Source organism: Bombina bombina, chromosome 4, assembly GCF_027579735.1.
Source record: "Bombina bombina isolate aBomBom1 chromosome 4, aBomBom1.pri, whole genome shotgun sequence".
NCBI classification, from domain to species: domain Eukaryota; kingdom Metazoa; phylum Chordata; class Amphibia; order Anura; family Bombinatoridae; genus Bombina; species Bombina bombina.
In genome coordinates this window covers 582281345-582300990 of record NC_069502.1, presented here as the reverse complement: position 1 = coordinate 582300990, position 19646 = coordinate 582281345, and the positions used below count along the sequence as shown (strand labels likewise).

Sequence of the window (19646 nt, the reverse complement as noted above, 5' to 3'; positions counted from 1 at the left end):
GCTGTTAGCCTTTTAACGACACAATTTATTTTACTTACGCTGCACAGCAGGACTATTAAGGAGACAGATATAATGAATAACTAGTCCCTTATAATATTACAATGGTCCTTTATTTGCATATAATAGATTAAACTTTAACACCCGTGTCTGCTATCTAGCTGGCTACAGCTGTCTATATTGAGTTACGCTGCATTTGTACATAATGAGACCGGTGCCTGTTGCCATGTTATAAGATTAGAATTAATCAATTTTTTTAAGCACTACATCTGAATCATTATTGGAGAGGTACTATTGGGCAATATCACCTTTGATATGGTGGTTCAATTTCTGAAATAAACATTATTGTCTCAAGTACAATAACCACAAGATACTTTAAGATTCAGTGCAAATTGGGCAAATACGTAAATAAATCAAGTATACACCAAACATACTGAAATACATAATACTAGCCATGTAATCCTGGATCTATGAGTTACATCATAGCATATTATTATACTAGTGGTTAGTTATCATTAGTTAATATACAAATTAGATATCTATATATTTCAGATGTTGTTCAACAAACGACACTATAGAACAATTTACCCAAATATTGATACTTTAACTTTGTTTAAGTGACACTGGTATTATCTGAGCTCCTTATTAATAAGGGAGTTTTAAAAGTTATAATACCTTCAGTGATATAATTGATATAATTTGTATATAATATATCAGTTGTCATACTTATGCCATCCTTTGATGGGTAATTCCTACTATCCTGCTACCTAACGAGAGAACATCAGTATACCTAATTTGAGCTGGCACAATTCAACTCACAGCACCAACCCCATAATAGTCAGATATTAAACAATTATTTATTGCTGCTAACACTTAAGTTTTAATCACACCCATGTTGAAATATGTTCCAATAAAGATTTATATTTTTTAACTCATGTGACCTAACAGTTTTCCTACACGAAGCATACATAGAGTCTTAGGAGTGCTATCCTAGTATCCTTGTATTCAATTCTTCATTGAATTTTAGTTAAATGTAACTGTAGATACTAAGCACCACTCCAGAATTCAATATTATATTTTTAGGCCAATTTGCCCTAATTACAGATGGTGATAAGACTCTAATTACCAGTTTGTAGTGGTGCCATCAAATCTCTCTTTTTTTCAATTACTCTTCTCTACCACTAGGAGGGAGCAAAGATTCCCAACCCTCCCACCTCACACATACATCATTCTTTACTTTGCCTCCGCTGGAGGTGGTTGAAGAATGAAGATGTGACTGTGATTTTTCAGAGAAAGGCGTTTTGAGTCTATGTTGAGGCCCGATTTCCCCTCAGAGTACAGTGCTTGTCAGAGGGATGTATTTGTGGTATGGTTTATGATTCTATTGTTTCACCTCATGGGAAATCTTTTATAAACCCTCTATACAGGGATGTGTTGTATTTAATGTTTTTGTGCATCAGGATTGCGCACATCGGGTTTACACACAATCGAGTTAGCGCACGTCCTTTAGTTTCTTAGGGTCATCAAGTTTTTTTTTCATGCCGGGTTTGCCTGTCAGGTTAGCACATGTCCCTTTAGTTTTCCCGTGCACTGGTGTATGCACGTTGGGAAGCCAATTTTTCTCAGTTACCAATCTCTTCATCCAAGGGAATATTTTCTTTATCTGGAAATATTCAGTCAGATTGAAAAATAGATATGATGGCTTCTCGTTTGAACAACAAGTAGCTCCTTAGTTGTTTTTTCTGGCTTGCATTTTTTATCCTCTTGTTCTGTTTCCAAGAGTAATAGCCAGGATCAACCAGGAGGTAGCATCAGTAATTCTGATTGCTTCAGCATGACCTCGCAGAACTTGAGTTTGTGGATCTGATGCAGATGTCCAATTGTCCTCCATGGGTTTTTCCTCTGCTCCCCAACCTTCTGTCTCATGGTCTGTTTTTTTTTCTCATCAAGATTGTATTTGATGGCTTGGAGATTGAACTCTTAAAAACTAAGACAGAGAAGTATTTTCAGATTTGGTCATTGAAACTTTGTTTTAATTGAAATATTTTTATTGAATTTCTTAAAAACAACTTACAAATCATAAGTACTGAGAAAGGGTGAATCACTGTATACACATATGTCACTCCGACCATACTGTGACCTCCCCTCACATACATCAAGTATCAGTTTCACACCATACTGGGTCCAGCTTGTCTAAAACCACCTTCCCCTTTACAATAACATATAATTAACAAAACATTATAAATTACAAACTTAACTCCCCCTTGAAACTTTGTTTTAGATGGAATTATTTTAGAATTCCTAGAATTCTCCTATTCATTAAGGTTGGCTTGGATAAGGGTTTAACCGCCAGCTACTATAAGGGCCAGTTTCTTTCATGTAATTAGCAAGAGTCCATGAGCTAGTGACGTATGGGATATACATTCCTACCAGGAGGGGCAAAGTTTCCCAAACCTTAAAATGCCTATAAATACACCCCTCACCACACCCACAATTCAGTTTTACAAACTTTGCCTCCGATGGAGGTGGTGAAGTAAGTTTGTGCTAGATTCTACGTTGATATGCGCTCCGCAGCAAGTTGGAGCCCGGTTTTCCTCTCAGCGTGCAGTGAATGTCAGAGGGATGTGAGGAGAGTATTGCCTATTTGAATGCAGTGATCTCCTTCTACGGGGTCTATTTCATAGGTTCTCTGTTATCGGTCGTAGAGATTCATCTCTTACCTCCCTTTTCAGATCGACGATATACTCTTATATATACCATTACCTCTGCTGATTCTCGTTTCAGTACTGGTTTGGCTTTCTACAAACATGTAGATGAGTGTCCTGGGGTAAGTAAATCTTATTTTCTGTGACACTCTAAGCTATGGTTGGGCACTTTATTTATAAAGTTCTAAATATATGTATTCAAACATTTATTTGCCTTGACTCAGAATGTTCAACTTTCCTTATTTTTCAGTCAGTTTCATATTTGGGATAAATGCATTTGTTTCAATCATTTTTTCTTACCTTAAAAAATTTGACTTTTTCCCTGTGGGCTGTTAGGCTCGCGGGGGCAGAAAATGCTTCATTTTATTGCGTCATTCTTGGCGCTGACTTTTTTGGCGCAAAATTTTTTTTTCTGTTTCCGGCGTCATACGTGTCGCCGGAAGTTGCGTCATTTTTTGACGTTTTTTTGCGTCAAAAATGTCGGCGTTCCGGATGTGGCGTCATTTTTGGCGCCAAAAGCATTTAGGCGCCAAATAATGTGGGCGTCTTTTTTGGCGCTAAAAAATATGGGCGTCATTTTTGTCTCCACATTATTTAAGTCTCATTATTTATTGCTTCTGGTTGCTAGAAGCTTGTTCACTGGCATTTTTTTCCCATTCCTGAAACTGTCATTTAAGGAATTTGATCAATTTTGCTTTATATGTTGTTTTTTTCTTTTACATATTGCAAGATGTTCCACGTTGCAACTGAGTCAGAAGATACTTCAGGAAAATCACTGCACAGTGCTGGAGCTACCAAGCTAAGTGTATCTGCTATAAACTTTTGGTATCTGTTTCTCCAGCTGTTATTTGTATTGCATGTCATGTCAAACTTATTAATGCAGATAAAATTTCCTTTAGTACTGTTACATTACCTGTTGCTGTTCCGTCAACATCTAATTTTCAGAGTGTTCCTGATAACATAAGAGATTTTATTTTTTAAATCCATTAAGAAGGCTATGTCTGTTATTTCTCCTTCTAGTATACATAAAAGTCTTTTAAAACTTCTCTTTTTTCAGATGAATTTTTAAATGAACATCATCATTCTGATACTGATAATGGTTCTTCTGGTTCAGAGGTTTCTGTCTCAGAGGTTGATGCTGATAAATCTTTGTATTTGTTCAAGATGGAATTTATTCGTTCTTTACTTAAAGAAGTGTTATTTGCATTAGAAATAGAGGATTCTGGTCCTCTTGATACTAAATGTAAACGTTTAAATAAGGTTTTTAAATCTCCTGTAGTTATTCCAGAAGTGTTTTATCTCCCTGATGCTATTTCTGAAGTAATTTCCAGGGAATGGAATAATTTGGGTAATTTATTTACTCCTTCTAGACGTTTAAGCAAATTATATCCTGTGCCATCTGACAGATTAGAGTTTTTTGGGACAAAAATCCCTAAGGTTATGGGGCTGTCTCTACTCCTGCTAATGTACTACTATTCCTACGGCAGATAGTACTTAATTAAGGATCCTTTAGTTAGGAAAATTGAATCCTTTCTAAGAAAAGCTTCCTTATGTTCAGGTAATCTTCTTAGACCTGCTATATTTTTAGCGGATGTTGCTGCAGCTTCAACTTTTTGGTTAGAAGCTTTAGCGCAACAAGTAACAGATCATAATTTTATAGCATTATTATTATTCTATAACATGCTAATAATTTTATTGGTGATACCATCTTTTGATATCATTAGAGTTGATGTCAGGTATATGTCTCTAGCTATTTTAGCTAGAAAAGCTTTATGGATTAAACTTGGAATGCTGACATGTCTTCTAAGTCAACTTTGCTTTCCCTTTCTTTCCAGGGTAAATAATCATTTTCGTTCCTTTCCTCACAACAAGGAACAAAAGCCTGATCCTTCATCCTCAGGAGCGGTATCAGTTTGGAAACTATTTCCAGTTTGGAATATATCCAAGCCTTATAGAAACCTATAGCCAGCTCCTAAGTACCTATGAAGGTGCGGCCCTTATTCTAGCTCAGCTGGTATGGGGCAGATTACGTTTTCTTCAAAGAAATTTGGATCAATTCCGTTCTTAATCTCTGGTTTCAGAAACATTGTTTCAGAAAGGTACAGAATTGGCTTCAAGTTAAGGCCTCCTGCTAAGAGATTCTTTTCTTTCCCGTGTCCCAGTTAACACAGCAAAGGCTCAGCATTTCTGAAATGTGTTTCAGATCTAGAGTTGGCTGGAGTATTTATGCCAGTTCCAGTTCTGGAACAGGGGCTGGGGTTTTATTTTATCTCTTCATTGTACCAAAGAAAATCAATTCCTTCAGACCAGTTCCGGATCTATCATTATTGAATCGTTATGTTAGGATACCAACATTCAAGATGGTTACTGTAGGACTATCCTGCCTTTTGTTTAGCAAGGGCATTATATGTCTACAATAGATTTACAGGATGTGTATCTGCATATTCCGATTCATCCAGATCACTTTTAGTGTCTGAGATTCTCTTTTTACAAGCATTACCAGTTTTGTGGCTCTACCGTTTGGCCTAGCCTCAGTTCCAAGAATTTTTTTCAAAGGTTCTCGGTGCCCTTCTTTCTGTAATCAGAGAATAGGGTTTTGGTATTTCCTTATTTGGACGATATCTTGGTACTTGCTCAGTCTTCTCATTTTCGAAGAATCTCATACGAATCGACTTGTGTTGTTTCTTCAAGTTCATGGTTGGAGGATCAATTTACCAATCAGTTCATTGATTCCTCAGACAAGGGTAACCTTTTTAGGTTTCTAGATAAATTCAGTGTCTATGACTCTGTCCTTGTCAGACAGGAGAAGTTTAACATTGATATCAGCTTGTCAAAACCTTCAGTCACAATCATTCCCTTTGGTAGCCTTATGCATGGAAATGTTGGGTCTTAGGACTGCCGCATCAGATGCGATCTCCTTTGCTCGTTTTCACATGCGACCTCTTCAGCTCTGTATGCTGAACCAATGGTGCAGGGATTACTCAAAGATATCTCAATTAATATCTTTAAACCGATTTTACGACACTCTCTGACATGGTGGACAGATCACCATCGTTTAGTTCAGGGGGCTTCTTTGTTCTTCCGACCTGGACTATAATCTCAACAGATGCAAGTTTTACAGGTTGGGGAGCTGTGTGGGGGTATCTGACGGCACAAGGGGTTTGGGAATCTCAGGAGGTGAGATTTCCGATCAATATTTTGGAACTCCGTGCAATTTTCAGAGCTCTTCAGTCTTGGCCTCTTCTGAAGAGAGAGTTGTTCATTTGTTTTCAGATAGACAATGTCACAGCTGTGGCATACATCAATCATCAAGGAGGGACTCACAGTCCTCTGGCTATGAAAGAAGTATCTCGAATTTTGGTTTGGGCGGAATCCAGCTCCTGTCTAATCTCTGCGGTTCATATCCCAGGTATGGACAATTGGAAAGCGGATTATCTCAGTCGCCAAACGTTGCATCCGGGCGAATGGTCTCTTCACCCAGAGGTATTTCTTCAGATTGTTCAAATGTGGGAACTTCCAGAAATAGATCTGATGGCTTCTCATCTAAACAAGAAACTTCCCAGGTATCTGTCCAGATCCCGGGATCCTCAGGCGGAGGCAGTGGATGCATTATCTCTTCCTTGGAAGTATCATCCTGCCTATATCTTTCCGCCTCTAGTTCTTCTTCCAAGAGTATTCTCCAAGATTCTGAAGGAATGCTCGTTTGTTCTGCTGGTAGCTCCGGCATGGCCTCTCAGGTTTTGGTATGCGGATCTTGTCCGGATGGCCTCTTGCCAACCGTGGACTCTTCCGTTAAGACCAGACCTTTTGTCTCAAGGTCCTTTTTTCCATCAGGATCTGAAATCCTTAAATTTAAAGGTATGGAGATTGAACGCTTGATTCTTGGTCAAAGAGGTTTCTCTGACTCTGTGATTAATACTATGTTACAGGCTCGTAAATCTGTATCCAGAGAGATATATTATAGAGTCTGGAAGACTTATATTTCTTGGTGTCTTTCTCATCATTTTTCTTGGCATTCTTTTAGAATACCGAGAATATTACAGTTTCTTCAGGATGGTTTAGATAAGGGTTTGTCCGCAAGTTCCTTGAAAGGTCAAATCTCTGCTCTTTCTGTTCTTTTTCACAGAAAGATTGCTATTCTTCCTGATATTCATTGTTTTGTACAAGCTTTGGTTCGTATAAAGCCTGTCATTAAGTCAATTTCTCCTCCTTGGAGTTTGAATTTGGTTCTGGGGGCTCTTCAAGCTCCTCCATTTGAACCTATGCATTCATTGGATATTAAATTACTTTCTTGGAAAGTTTTGTTCCTTTTGGCCATCTCTTCTGCCAGAAGAGTTTCTGAATTATCTGCTCTTTCTTGTGAGTCTCCTTTTTTGATTTTTCATCAGGATAAGGCGGTGTTGCGAACTTCTTTTGAATTTTTACCTAAGTTGTGAATTCCAACAACATTAGTAGAGACATTGTGGTTCCTTCATTATGTCCTAATCCTAAGAATTCTAAGGAGAAATCGTTGCATTCTTTGGATGTTATTAGAGCTTTGAAATATTATGTTGAAGCTACTAAGTCTTTCCGAAAGACTTCTAGTTTATTTGTTATCTTTTCCGGTTTTAGAAAGGCCAGAAAACTTCTGCCATTTCTTTGGCATCTTGGTTGAAATCTTTAATTCATCTTGCCTATGTTGAGTCGGGTAAGACTCCGCCTCATAGGATTACAGCTCATTCTACTAGGTCAGTTTCTACTTCCTGGGCGTTTAGGAATGAAGCTTCGGTTGATCAGATTTGCAAAGCGGCAACTTGGTCCTCTTTGCATACTTTTACCAAATTCTACCATTTTGATGTATTTTCTTCTTCTGAAGCAGTTTTTGGTAGAAAAGTACTTCAGGCAGCGGTTTCAGTTTGAATCTTCTGCTTATGTTTTTCATTAAACTTTATTTTGGGTGTGGATTATTTTCAGCAGGAATTGGCTGTCTTTATTTTATCCCTCCCTCTCTAGTGACTCTTGTGTGGAAAGATCCACATCTTGGGTAGTCATTATCCCATACGTCACTAGCTCATGGACTCTTGCTAATTACATGAAAGAAAACATAATTTATGTAAGAACTTACCTGATAAATTCATTTCTTTCATATTAGCAAGAGTCCATGAGGCCCGCCCTTTTTTGTGGTGGTTATGATTTTTTTGTATAAAGCACAATTATTCCAATTCCTTATTTTATATGCTTTCGCACTTTTTTCTTATCACCCCACTTCTTGGCTATTCGTTAAACTGAATTGTGGGTGTGGTGAGGGGTGTATTTATAGGCATTTTAAGGTTTGGGAAACTTTGCCCCTCCTGGTAGGAATGTATATCCCATACGTCACTAGCTCATGGACTCTTGCTAATATGAAAGAAATGAATTTATCAGGTAAGTTCTTACATAAATTATGTTTTTCAACTCTGTCTTGTTTCAGAAGAAGTCTGCAAAATTTTCTGATATTCAAAGTTTTGTCCAGGCTTTAGTCAGGATTGAAATCCTAATTTGTTTTTTTAGAGTTTTGCAGGTTTCTCCTTTTGAATCTATGCATAATTTGGATATTCAGCTATTGTTCTGCAAGGTTATGTTTGTCTTGGCAATCTCTTCTACTATAGAGTTTCTAAATTGTCTGCTTTTTCTTGTGAGTCTCCTATTTTTCATCAGGATAAGGAAGCTTTGAGAACTAAGTTATACTTTTTGCCTCAGGTGGTTTCTTCTGAGAATATCAATTGTGAGATTGTTTTTCTTTCTTTTTGTCCTAATCCTCAGAATTCTAAGAAGATGCTTCTCTACAATGTGGATGTGGTCTATTTACAGGTTACTAAGGATTTTAGACTATTCTCTAGCTTTTTTGTTAATTTTTCTGGTTCCAGAAAGGGTCAGAAGGCTTCTTCAGTTTTCATAGCCTCTTGGTTGAAGCTTTTGCTTCATAATGCTTTCATGAAGGTGGGACAGTTTCCTCCCAAATGGATTACTGCACATTCTACCAGATCAGTGGCTGCTTCTTGGACCTTTAAGAATGAGGCTTCTGTTGATTAGATTTTCAAGGCAGCAATTTTGTCTTATTTACATACTATTTCCAAATTCTACCATTTTGCTGTTTTTGCTTCTGCTGAAGCAGCTTTTGGTAGGAAGTGCTTCAGGCAGTAGTTTCGGACATTAATATCTTTGGTGTATGTTTTCTTTGCATTAAAAATAAAAAAATCTAATCTAAATGGCATTGTACAATATGTTGTCTGGTCCAGCACAAATTACTTGTGGATCATGGACACCCACCTCCTGTATGAAAGAAAAGAAAATATAATTTATGCTTACCTGATAAATTAATTTATTTCATGGTGGGGAGAGTCCACTAGACCCCGCAAATTATGTCTCTTGATATCCTTTGTTGGAGAAGCAGCAATGCACTACTGGGAGCTAGTTAAATGCATCAAGTGAGCCAATAACATAAGGCATATATGTGCAGCCACCAATGAGTAAATCCTGAGCCTACCTAGGTATCCTTTTCAACAAAGTATACAGAGAAAACAAAACAAATTAAATAACAGAAATAAATTGGAAAGTTGTTTAAAATCACATGCTCTATCTAAATGATGAAAGAAAGGAACATGAAACCCAAAAATATTTCTTTCATGATTCAGACAGTGTGTACAATTTTTAAAATGTTTCCTACTTAATTCCATTATAAAATGTGTAAATTTACTTAAAGGGACAGTATACACCAATTTTCATATAACTGCATGTAATAGACACTACTATAAAGAATAATATGCACAGATACTGATATAAAAATCCAGTATAAAACTGTTTAAAAACGTACTTAGAAGCTTCCAGTTTAGCACTGTTTGAAAGGTTACTGGAACACCCACTGCAAGTGGGAAATATCAGACACTCCCCCCATTCCTCTCCATATGAAAAGACCCTTTACACAAACAGGAGCAAGCTGGAGTAGGTATACGTCGGTATTCTCCTAAAACTTTGGGGCTTGGTTAGGAGTCTGAAAATCAGAGCAATGTTATTTAAAAATAAGCAAAACTATACATTTAAAAAAACAAAAAACTGTATGGGCTATATATAGATCATCTACAAAACATTTATGCAAAGAAAAATCTAGTGTATAATGTCCCTTTAAGGCTGATGGTGTTCTCTGTTGAAGAGCATACCTGGGTAGGTAGCGTGCATCTGTAAAACGTATGAAAATGTTGAAAGCCTTCTTGCAAAGCTGCTGCCATACAGTGTTCCTGACATGTTTACACTCCTGAGCTTACCTACCCACGTTCAACAAAATATACCAAGACAACAAAGTAAATGTGATAATGTAAATACATTGTAAAGAAGGTATCTAATGCAGTGAGCTGAAAAAGCCTTAATCTGTATCTATAGAGCATGGAGTTGGTGTTTGATCTGCATGGAAATGTACACCCCTGTTATCTGTAAGCAGTGCTTGACTGGCAGGGAAAGCTTTATGGTGGATCAAGTACATTATCTCCAATATGATGGAGATTACTGAAGGCTACCGAGAAACAGGTGATCAGTAGGTTTGCAGAATGGCACGTGTGAGACTAACTCCGGCAGAATTAGGTCAGTTGCTTGTGTCTGTATATGCAAATCAAGAGTAGAGAGGTTTTATTTCAATCTTGATAGTCTGGCATTATGGGTACTGCCAACCTAAAAATAGTGTATTAGAGATGAGTGTCCTATGTGCCTGTATGTTTAATCAATGTATCCATGCAAAAACCTTATAACTAGCACAGTTTGAGAAAAGGAATTAGTGTTAAGTCAAAATGGAAACATTTATTACATTTAATATTCTATGAACATGTAGCATACAATATTAATTGTATTTTGGTAAAGGTATCATTAATAATAATTAATGAATATAATGTTATGTGAAAGCTGAAATGTCATGAAACTGCATGTAAGTAGTATCATAATAATGCTCTTTGAATATAATCTGTTACAGATGATCTGAAACTATTTTGTCATCAAAGAAACTAGTCACTATTAGTTGACGTTTATCACTGTTGCCATAAATAATTCTAGACCAAGTTGCTGATGTATGTCTAGCTTAGTGAAACATATTACAGGGAGTGCAGAATTATTAGGCAAATGAGTATTTTGACCACATCATCCTCTTTATGCATGTTGTCTTACTCCAAGCTGTATAGGCTCGAAAGCCTACTACCAATTAAGCATATTAGGTGATGTGCATCTCTGTAATGAGAAGGGGTGTGGTCTAATGACATCAACACCCTATATCAGGTGTGCATAATTATTAGGCAACTTCCTTTCCTTTGGCAAAATGGGTCAAAAGAAGGACTTGACAGGCTCATAAAAATCAAAAATAGTGAGATATCTTGCAGAGGGATGCAGCACTCTTAAAATTGCAAAGCTTCTGAAGCGTGATCATCGAACAATCAAGCGTTTCATTCAAAATAGTCAACAGGGTCGCAAGAAGCGTGTGGAAAAACCAAGGCGCAAAATAACTGCCCATGAACTGCCATATCCAGTCATTCGACCGAAACAAGCCGAGAAAGGAGAAACCATAGGGTGCAGTGGTGACTGTAGTTTAAATTAAAATTTAGACCTGCCTTAAAAAGACAGGGCGGGGGACTTCCGGGCAGCGGCCATCTTGCTGGTCGCACTGAGCTTCAGCTCCAGATTTATTCACCACATTTACCTCAAATTTCATTTAAATCTTGGTGACAGATGATCTAGATTGGTGGAGAAGCTTAGCTGGAGACACTCAGACCCAAAAACAGGGATTTTTGACTGTAGTGTGGCCTGCGTGCCATCAGTACTGGACTTTGTACTTTGAGGCCTTCCCTAATCACTGGGGCCTCATCTGTCCTCATACCTGCCGTGCCATTGCTGCACGGCCAGTGCCTTAACTTTGTGGGAGAAAGTATCTCACGTACGGATACACAATGGACGACGGAGGTACATCACTAACGACTACCTTTGCCAGATTACTGGAAGTACAACTTAAAACCATTACTGACCACCTGGCATACGACTAGGGTCGTGCCTGCACGCCTAAGACTCAGACATGCCCTTCTGAGTTATCCGACGCTATCCTTGAAAATGGTGAGCAAGTAAGGAGGGACAAGCTGGATTCGCTAGAGGTGACAATAGCTGCACAGCCCCGGATCGCACACACTACTACCATAAAAAATGGAGACCGGAACAAGGGCCTGGACATAAAAGAGATCCCCTCCAAGCCAGCAAGCAGGAGCCTCTTAATCCTTTCACATTCACAAAAGCTTTCAATTCAGAGCAAGAAAGCAAGCGCTATACTAACTTATCATACCTCCGCTGGAAACAGTGTGCTGTGTGGAATCGGGTCGCCAGTTGAAGGGTTTGAACCGGAGCGTCTGGCAAGACCCTGGGAAGCAGCGGCGACTGTATTCACCCAGACTGACTGGAGTGTCGCGCTTCAGCAGAGGCGGCTGTGGTTAACGGATCCTGATCTAGCTCAGGTTGTGACTGAAAATACCTTAGAGCAGCCATGTGAGATAGTTGGGGATATCCTGAAGGGGGTGTACGGCTTATATTGTGTGACACTGGGGAACTCTTCAATGTTATGCAGCCTTGCTTTTTACCTAGAGAGTGCCCCTCGACGTGTGAGACATGGCGTGGGTTAGATGAGACAAGGCGACAAGGACTGATATCCTGGACATTTGGCTTATAATAAGTTTATATGGACTTTTGGAGTGGGGTTGCTTGCATTAACCTTGTTCTAGTCAATGCTCCTTTCTGTCTATGAAGATTTCATAACCGTGACTTTCCTAATAAGTATGTTAACAACGGGACATATAATTCCCACGAGTTTATATTATCAAGTCACACTCCTGGTTTGCTTAGGGTTGCGTTGCCCTCACAATTTTTAGTAAGAAGCACAGAATCATATTGATTGAGTACTTAAATATTGCAGCCGCATAACATAGGTTCTCTCTCCCTACCTTATTAATAGAGTATAATGCAAATTATTTTGTGGTCATTTAAATGTTCTCTTTCTGCATCAAATATACATTTAAGTTATGTGTCTCCAATTGGGGCCCAAAAGAGGCCCATTTGTTCTTTTATTTCTTTCCCCCAAAATTCCCTACCCTGATTTATTTCTATACCAGGAGGTACAAAAGAGACCTCTATGTTTCAGTAAGGGAAATTATTATCTGACTATCTATCAGGTTGTAAGGGGATATCTCTTATTAATAGAAAAATTAGAGGTTAACATCTATTAGTATGATTGGGCGTTTAATTGTTTATTCAAAATTTCACTTAACTTGTAAACAGTGTAGTTGCTCTCTTATGCTAGTGAAACTGTGAAGTTTTGTCTTTGTTTTTGTATTTTTTTTTTCTATTCTTATCTTGCCGCCTGTATCACTTTTGCAACCTCAAATAAAATACTTTAAAAAAAAAAAAAAAAAAAAAAAGACAGGGCGGGCCGTGGACTGGATACACCACAAGAGAAATAAATTTATCAGGTAAGCATAAATTATGTTTTCTCTTGTAAGGTGTATCCAGTCCACGGATCATCCATTACTTGTGGGATACCAATACCAAAGCCAAAGTACACGGATGAAGGGAGGGACAAGGCAGGCTTAAATGGAAGGAACCACTGCCTGTAGAACCTTTCTCCCAAAAAATAGCCTCCGAAGAAGCAAAAGTATCAAATTTGTAAATTTTTGAAAAGGTATGAAGCAAAGACCAAGTCGCCGCCTTGCAAATCTGTTCAACAGAAGCCTCATTTTTAAAGGCCCAGGTGGAAGCCACAGCTCTAGTAGAATGAGCTGTAATCCTTTCAGGGGGCTGCTGTCCAGCAGTCTCATAGGCTAAGCGTATTACGCTCCGAAGCCAAAAAGAAAGGTTGAAGAGGTTGCCGAAGCTTTTTGACCTCTCCTCTGTCCAGAGTAAACAACAAACAGTGTAGATGTTTGGCGAAAATCTTTAGTAGCTTGTAAGTAAAACTTTAAAGCACGGACCACGTCCAGATTATGTAAAAGGCGTTCCTTCTTTGAAGAAGGATTAGGAAACAATGATGGAACAACAATCTCTTGATTGATATTCTTGTTAGAAACTACCTTAGGTAAAAACCCAGGTTTTGTACGCAGAACTACTTTATCTGAATGGAAAATCAGATAAGGAGAATCACATTGTAAGGCAGATAACTCAGAGACTCTCCGAGCCGAGGAAATAGCCATCAAAAACAGAACTTTCCAAGATAAAAGTTTGATATCAATGGAATGAAGGGGTTCAAACGGAACCCCTTGCAGAACTTTAAGAACCAAGTTTAAGCTCCATGGGGGAGCAACAGGTTTAAACACAGGCTTAATTCTAACCAAAGCCTGACAAAAAGCTTGAACGTCTGGAACTTCTGCCAGACGCTTGTGCAAAAGAATAGACAGAGCAGAAATCTGTCCCTTTAAAGAACTAGCTGATAATCCTTTTTCCAAACCCTCTTGGAGAAAGGACAATATCCTAGGAATCCTAACCTTACTCCATGAGTAATTCTTGGATTCACACCAATAAAGGTATTTACGCCATATCTTATGGTAGATTTTCCTGGTGACAGGCTATCGTGCCTGTATAAGGGTATCAATGACTGACTCGGAGAAGCCACGCTTTGATAAAATCAAGCGTTCAATCTCCATGCAGTCAGTCTCAGAGAAATTAGATTCGGATGATTGAAAGGACCTTGTAGTAGAAGGTCTTGTCTCAGAGGCAGGGTCCATGGTGGAAAGGATGCAATGTCCACTAGGTCTGCATACCAGGTCCTGCTCTCTCCTGTTTGATTTTGGCAATCAGTCGAGGGAGCAGAGGAAACGGTGGAATCACATAACCCAGGTTGAAGAACCAAGGCGCTGCTAGAGCATCTATCAGTGTCGCTTCTGGGTCCCTGAACCTGGATCCGTAACAAGGAAGCTTGGCGTCCTGGCGAGACGCCATGAGATCCAGTTCTGGTTTGCCCCAACGATGAACCAATTGAGCAAACACCTCCGGATGGAGTTCCCACTCCCCCGGATGAAAAGTCTAAGGACTTAGAAAATCCGCCTCCCAGTTCTCTACACCTGGGATATGGATTGCTGATAGCTGGCAAGAGTGAGTCTCTGCCCAGTGAATTATCTTGGAGACTTCTAACATCGCTAGGGAACTCCTGGTCCCCCCTTGATGGTTGATGTAAGCCACAGTCGTGATGTTGTCCGACTGAAATCTGATGAACCTCAGGGTTGCTAACTGAGGCCAAGCTAGAAGAGCATTGAATATTGCTCTTAACTCCAGAATATTTATTGGGAGGAGATTCTCCTCCTGAGTCCACGATCCCTGAGCCTTCAGGGAATTCCAGACTGCACCCCAACCTAGAAGGCTGGCATCTGTTGTTACAATTGTCCAATCTGGCCTGCGAAAGGTCATACCTTTGGACAGATGGACGCGAGATAGCCACCAGAGAAGAGAATCTCTGGTCTCTTGATCCAGATTTAGCAGAGGGGACAAATCTGTGTAATCTCCATTCCACTGACTGAGCATGCATAGTTGCAGCGGTCTGAGATGTAGTCGCGCAAATGGCACTATGTCCATCGCCGCTACCATCAAGACGATTACTTCCATACACTGAGCCACCGGAGGGCACGGAATAGAATGAAGAACACGGCAAGACTTTAGAAGCTTTGATAACCTGGATTCTGTCAGGTAAATCTTCATTTTTACAGAATCTATCAGAGTCCCTAGGAAGGAGACTCTTGTGAGTGGGGATAGAGAACTCTTTTCCTCGTTCACCTTCCACCCATGTGACCTGAGAAATGCCAGAACTATGTCCATATGTGACTTGGTAATCTGAAAGCTTGACGCCTGTATCAGGATGTCGTCCAGATAAGGGGCCACTGATATACCTCGCGGTCTTAGGACCGCCAGAAGCGATCCCAGAACCTTTGTAAAGATTCTTGGAGCTGTAGCTAACCCGAAGGGAAGAGCCACAAATTGGTAATGTCTGTCCAGAAAGGCAAACCTTAGGAACCGATGATGATCTTTGTGAATCGGTATGTGAAGGTAAGCATCCTTCAAATCCACTGTGGTCATGTACTGACCCTCCTGGATCATAGGTAGGATGGTCCGAATAGTTTCCATTTTGAACGATGGAACTCTGAGGAATTTGTTTAAGATCTTTAGATCCAAAATGGGTCTGAAGGTTCCCTCTTTTTTGGGAACCACAAACAGATTTGAATAAAAACCCTGTCCCTGTTCCGACTGTGGAACTGGACAGATCACTCCCATAACTAGGAGGTCTTGCACACAGCGTAAGAATGCCTCTTTCTTTATCTGGTTTACAGATAATCTCGAAAGGTGAAATCTCCCTTGAGGAGGGGAAGCTTTGAAGTCCAGAAGATATCCCTGAGATATGATCTCCAACGCCCAGGGATCCTGAAAATCTCTTGCCCACGCCTGGGCGAAGAGAGAAAGTCTGCCCCCTACTAGATCTGTTACCGGATAGGGGGTCGTTCCTTCATGCTGTCTTAGAGGCAGCAGCAGGCTTTCTGGCCTGCTTGCCTTTGTTCCAGGACTGGTTAGGTTTCCAGCCCGGCTTGGATTGAGCAAAAGTTCCCTCTTGTCTTGTAGCAGAGGAAGTTGATGCTGCACCTGCCTTGAAGTTTCGAAAGGCACGAAAATTAGACTGTTTGGCCTTTGATTTGGCCCTGTCTTGAGGAAGGGTATGACCCTTACCTCCAGTAATGTCAGCAATAATTTCCTTCAAACCAGGCCCGAATAGGGTCTGCCCCTTGAAGGGAATGTTAAGTAATTTAGACTTTGAAGTCCTGTCAGCTGACCAAGATTTAAGCCATAGCGCCCTACGCGCCTGGATGGCGAATCCAGAATTCTTAGCCGTTAGTTTAGTCAAATGAACAATGGCGTCAGAAACAAAAGAATTAGCTAGCTTAAGTGTTCTAAGCTTGTCAAGTATTTCAGTCAATGGAGTAGCTGTCTGAAAGGTCTCTTCCAGAGACTCAAACCAGAACGCCGCAGCAGCAGTGACAGGCGCAATGCATGCAAAGGGCTGCAGGATAAAACCTTGTAGAATAAACATTTTCTTAAGGTAACCTTCTAATTTTTTATCCATTGGATCTGAAAAAGCACAACTGTCCTCGACAGGGATAGTGGTACGCTTTGCTAAAGTAGAAACTGCTCCCTCCACCTTAGGGACCTTCTGCCATAAGTCCAGTGTGGTGGCGTCTATTGGAAACATTTTTCTAAAAATAGGAGGGGGAGAAAACAGCACACCGGGTCTATCCCACTCCTTATTAATGATTTCTGTAAACCTTTTAGGTATTGGAAAAACATCAGTACACACCGGCACTGCATAGTATTTATCCAGTCTACACAATTTCTCTTTTTCTCTGGTACTGCAATTGTGTCACAGTCATTCAGAGCAGCTAACACCTCCCCAAGCAATACACGGAGGTTCTCAAGCTTAAATTTAAAAGTAGAAATATCTGAATCAGGTTTCCCCGAATCAGAAATGTCACCCACAGACTGAAGCTCTCCTTCCTCAGCTTCTGCATATTGTGACGCAGTATCAGACATGGGCCTTAAGGCATCTGCGCGCTCTGTACTACGTCTAACCCCAGAGCTATCGCGCTTTCCTCTGAATTCCGGCAGTCTGGCTAATACCGCTATGGGTGTCTTTGATGTACTTGGCGCCATTTTAGCGTGAGTCCCTTGAGCGGGAGTCAAAGGGTCTGACACATGGGGAGAGTCAGTCGGCATAACTTCCCCCTCGCCAGAATCCTCTGGTGATAAATTTTTTAAAGATAAAAGCTGATCTTTATTGTTTAAAGTGAAATCAATACATTTAGTACACATTCTCATATGGGGTTCCACCATGGCTTTTAAACATAATGAACAAGGAGTTTCCTCTATGTCAGACATGTTTATACAGACTAGCAATGAGACTAGCAAGCTTGGAAAACACTTTACATCAAGTTAAACAAGCAATATAAAAAACATTACTGTGTCTTTAAGGGAAACAAATTTTGCTAAAATTTGAAATAACAGTGAAAAAAGGCAGTTAAACTAACAAAATTTTTACAGTGTATGTAACAAGTTAGCAGAGCATTGCACCCACTTGCAAATGGATGATTAACCCCTTAATACAAAAAACTGATTAACAAATTGAAAAAAAGTTTTTTAAACAGTCACAACTGCCACAGCACCACTGTGGCTTTACCTTCCTCAATATATGACTTTTGAAGCCTTTTGAGCCCTTCAGAGATGTCCTAAAGCATGCAGGGGACTGCTGAGGGAAGCTGAATGTCTCTGTCTGTAATTTTAACTGCGCTAAAAAGCGCTAAAATAGGCCCCTCCCACTCATATTACAACAGTGGAAAGCCTCAGGAAACTGTTTCTAGGCAAAAATCAAGCCAGCCATGTGGAAAAAACTAGGCCCCAAAAAGTTTTATCACCAAAGCATATATAAAAACGATTAAACATGCCAGCAAACGTTTTATATTGCACATTAATCAGAGTATATACCTCTGATAGCAAGCCTGATACTAGTCGCTATTAAATCACTGTATTTAGGCTTAACTTACATTAATCCGGTATCAGCAGCTTTTTTCTAGCAAATTCCATCCCTAGAAAAACTTAAACTGCACATACCTTATTGCAGGATAACCTGCACGCCATTCTCCCTCTGAAGTTACCTCACTCCTCAGACATATGTGAGAACAGCAGTGGATCTTAGTTACTTCTGCTAAGATCATAGAAAAACGCAGGCAGATTCTTCTTCTAAATGCTGCCTGAGATAAAATAGTACAACTCCGGTACCATTTAAAAACAAACTTTTGATTGAAGAAAAAACTAACTATATTACACCACTTTCCTCTTACTACCTCCAGCTATGTTGAGAGTTTGCAAGAGAATGACTGGATATGGCAGTTAGGGGAGGAGCTATATAGCAGCTCTGCTGTGGGTGATCCTCTTGCAACTTCCTGTTGGGAAGGAGAATATCCCACAAGTAATGGATGATCCGTGGACTGGATACACCTTACAAGAGAAATTGTGGGTTTCATGTGCCCTTAAAGCTAGTTTATGGAGACTGCCATCATAAGTGTCTGTACATTATTATTTTTTTTTTACATGTATTGATACAAAATTGTAATATTTTAAAGAAACATGCTCATAGTGTAGGGGGGAAACAAAAAATTATCTTGGTGTCATATATAAAAATAGAGCTAAATATAGGCTGTATGTTCTATGGATGAGCTAAAACATATTAGATACAATTAGTGTATTGTGCAACGTATTTGCTTGCTATGGAATGTTTATTAGATATAATACTTGCCTGTGAGTAAGTTGAAGTTGCAGCGTGTCCATTGGTCTGTGTCAATGTTATATGAATCTATATGCCTCACTAGGATCCGATCGTTATTGTAGTCTAAATCATTTCCACCCAGTACATAAAGCTTCCTTTGGACAGCTGCCATAGCATGATAAACTCTCCTCTGCAACATAGGACTACGACTGATCCATTCATTCTAGAAAATTCAAATTAAGAATATGGAAGAAACCATATAGTGTTTAGGTATGCAGTGAGTAAATCATGCACAAAATGTTCAACAAACCACTACTTAAAAAGTAATACAGAAAAGTAAAACATTGAAGATCTATAAAATGTAAAATGCCAGCGCTCTTTTGGTTATAGAATATCTAACAACTGTTATTGCTGAGGCAATCGGTACCAGACCATCAGTATTAATAGTATTAGATAAGTAGCAATAATGCAAGCTTGGCTCAAGGCCTTGTGCTGCTTGGGTCCAAAAATAGAATTACACCTCTTAAAGGGATGGTTAAGTCAAATGTAATTGTCATTGCTAAGCAAGCATATGCAATGTAGGTAGGCTCATGAGTGTCTGATTTGCAAAAAATGTTGTAGTGATG

General features: G+C 39.4%; 1 protein-coding gene across 1 annotated transcript in view; it reads right to left on the bottom strand.

The window, feature by feature from the left end:
* The window catches only part of KLHL32 (kelch like family member 32), a 408910-nt gene that overhangs the window by 21995 nt on the left and 367269 nt on the right, over window positions 1-19646 (bottom strand). Inside the window, exon 9 of the mRNA XM_053712067.1 lies at window positions 19051-19243. Within this exon, the coding sequence (XP_053568042.1) occupies window positions 19051-19243 (193 nt within the window). The remainder of the gene's footprint in view (window positions 1-19050; window positions 19244-19646) is intronic.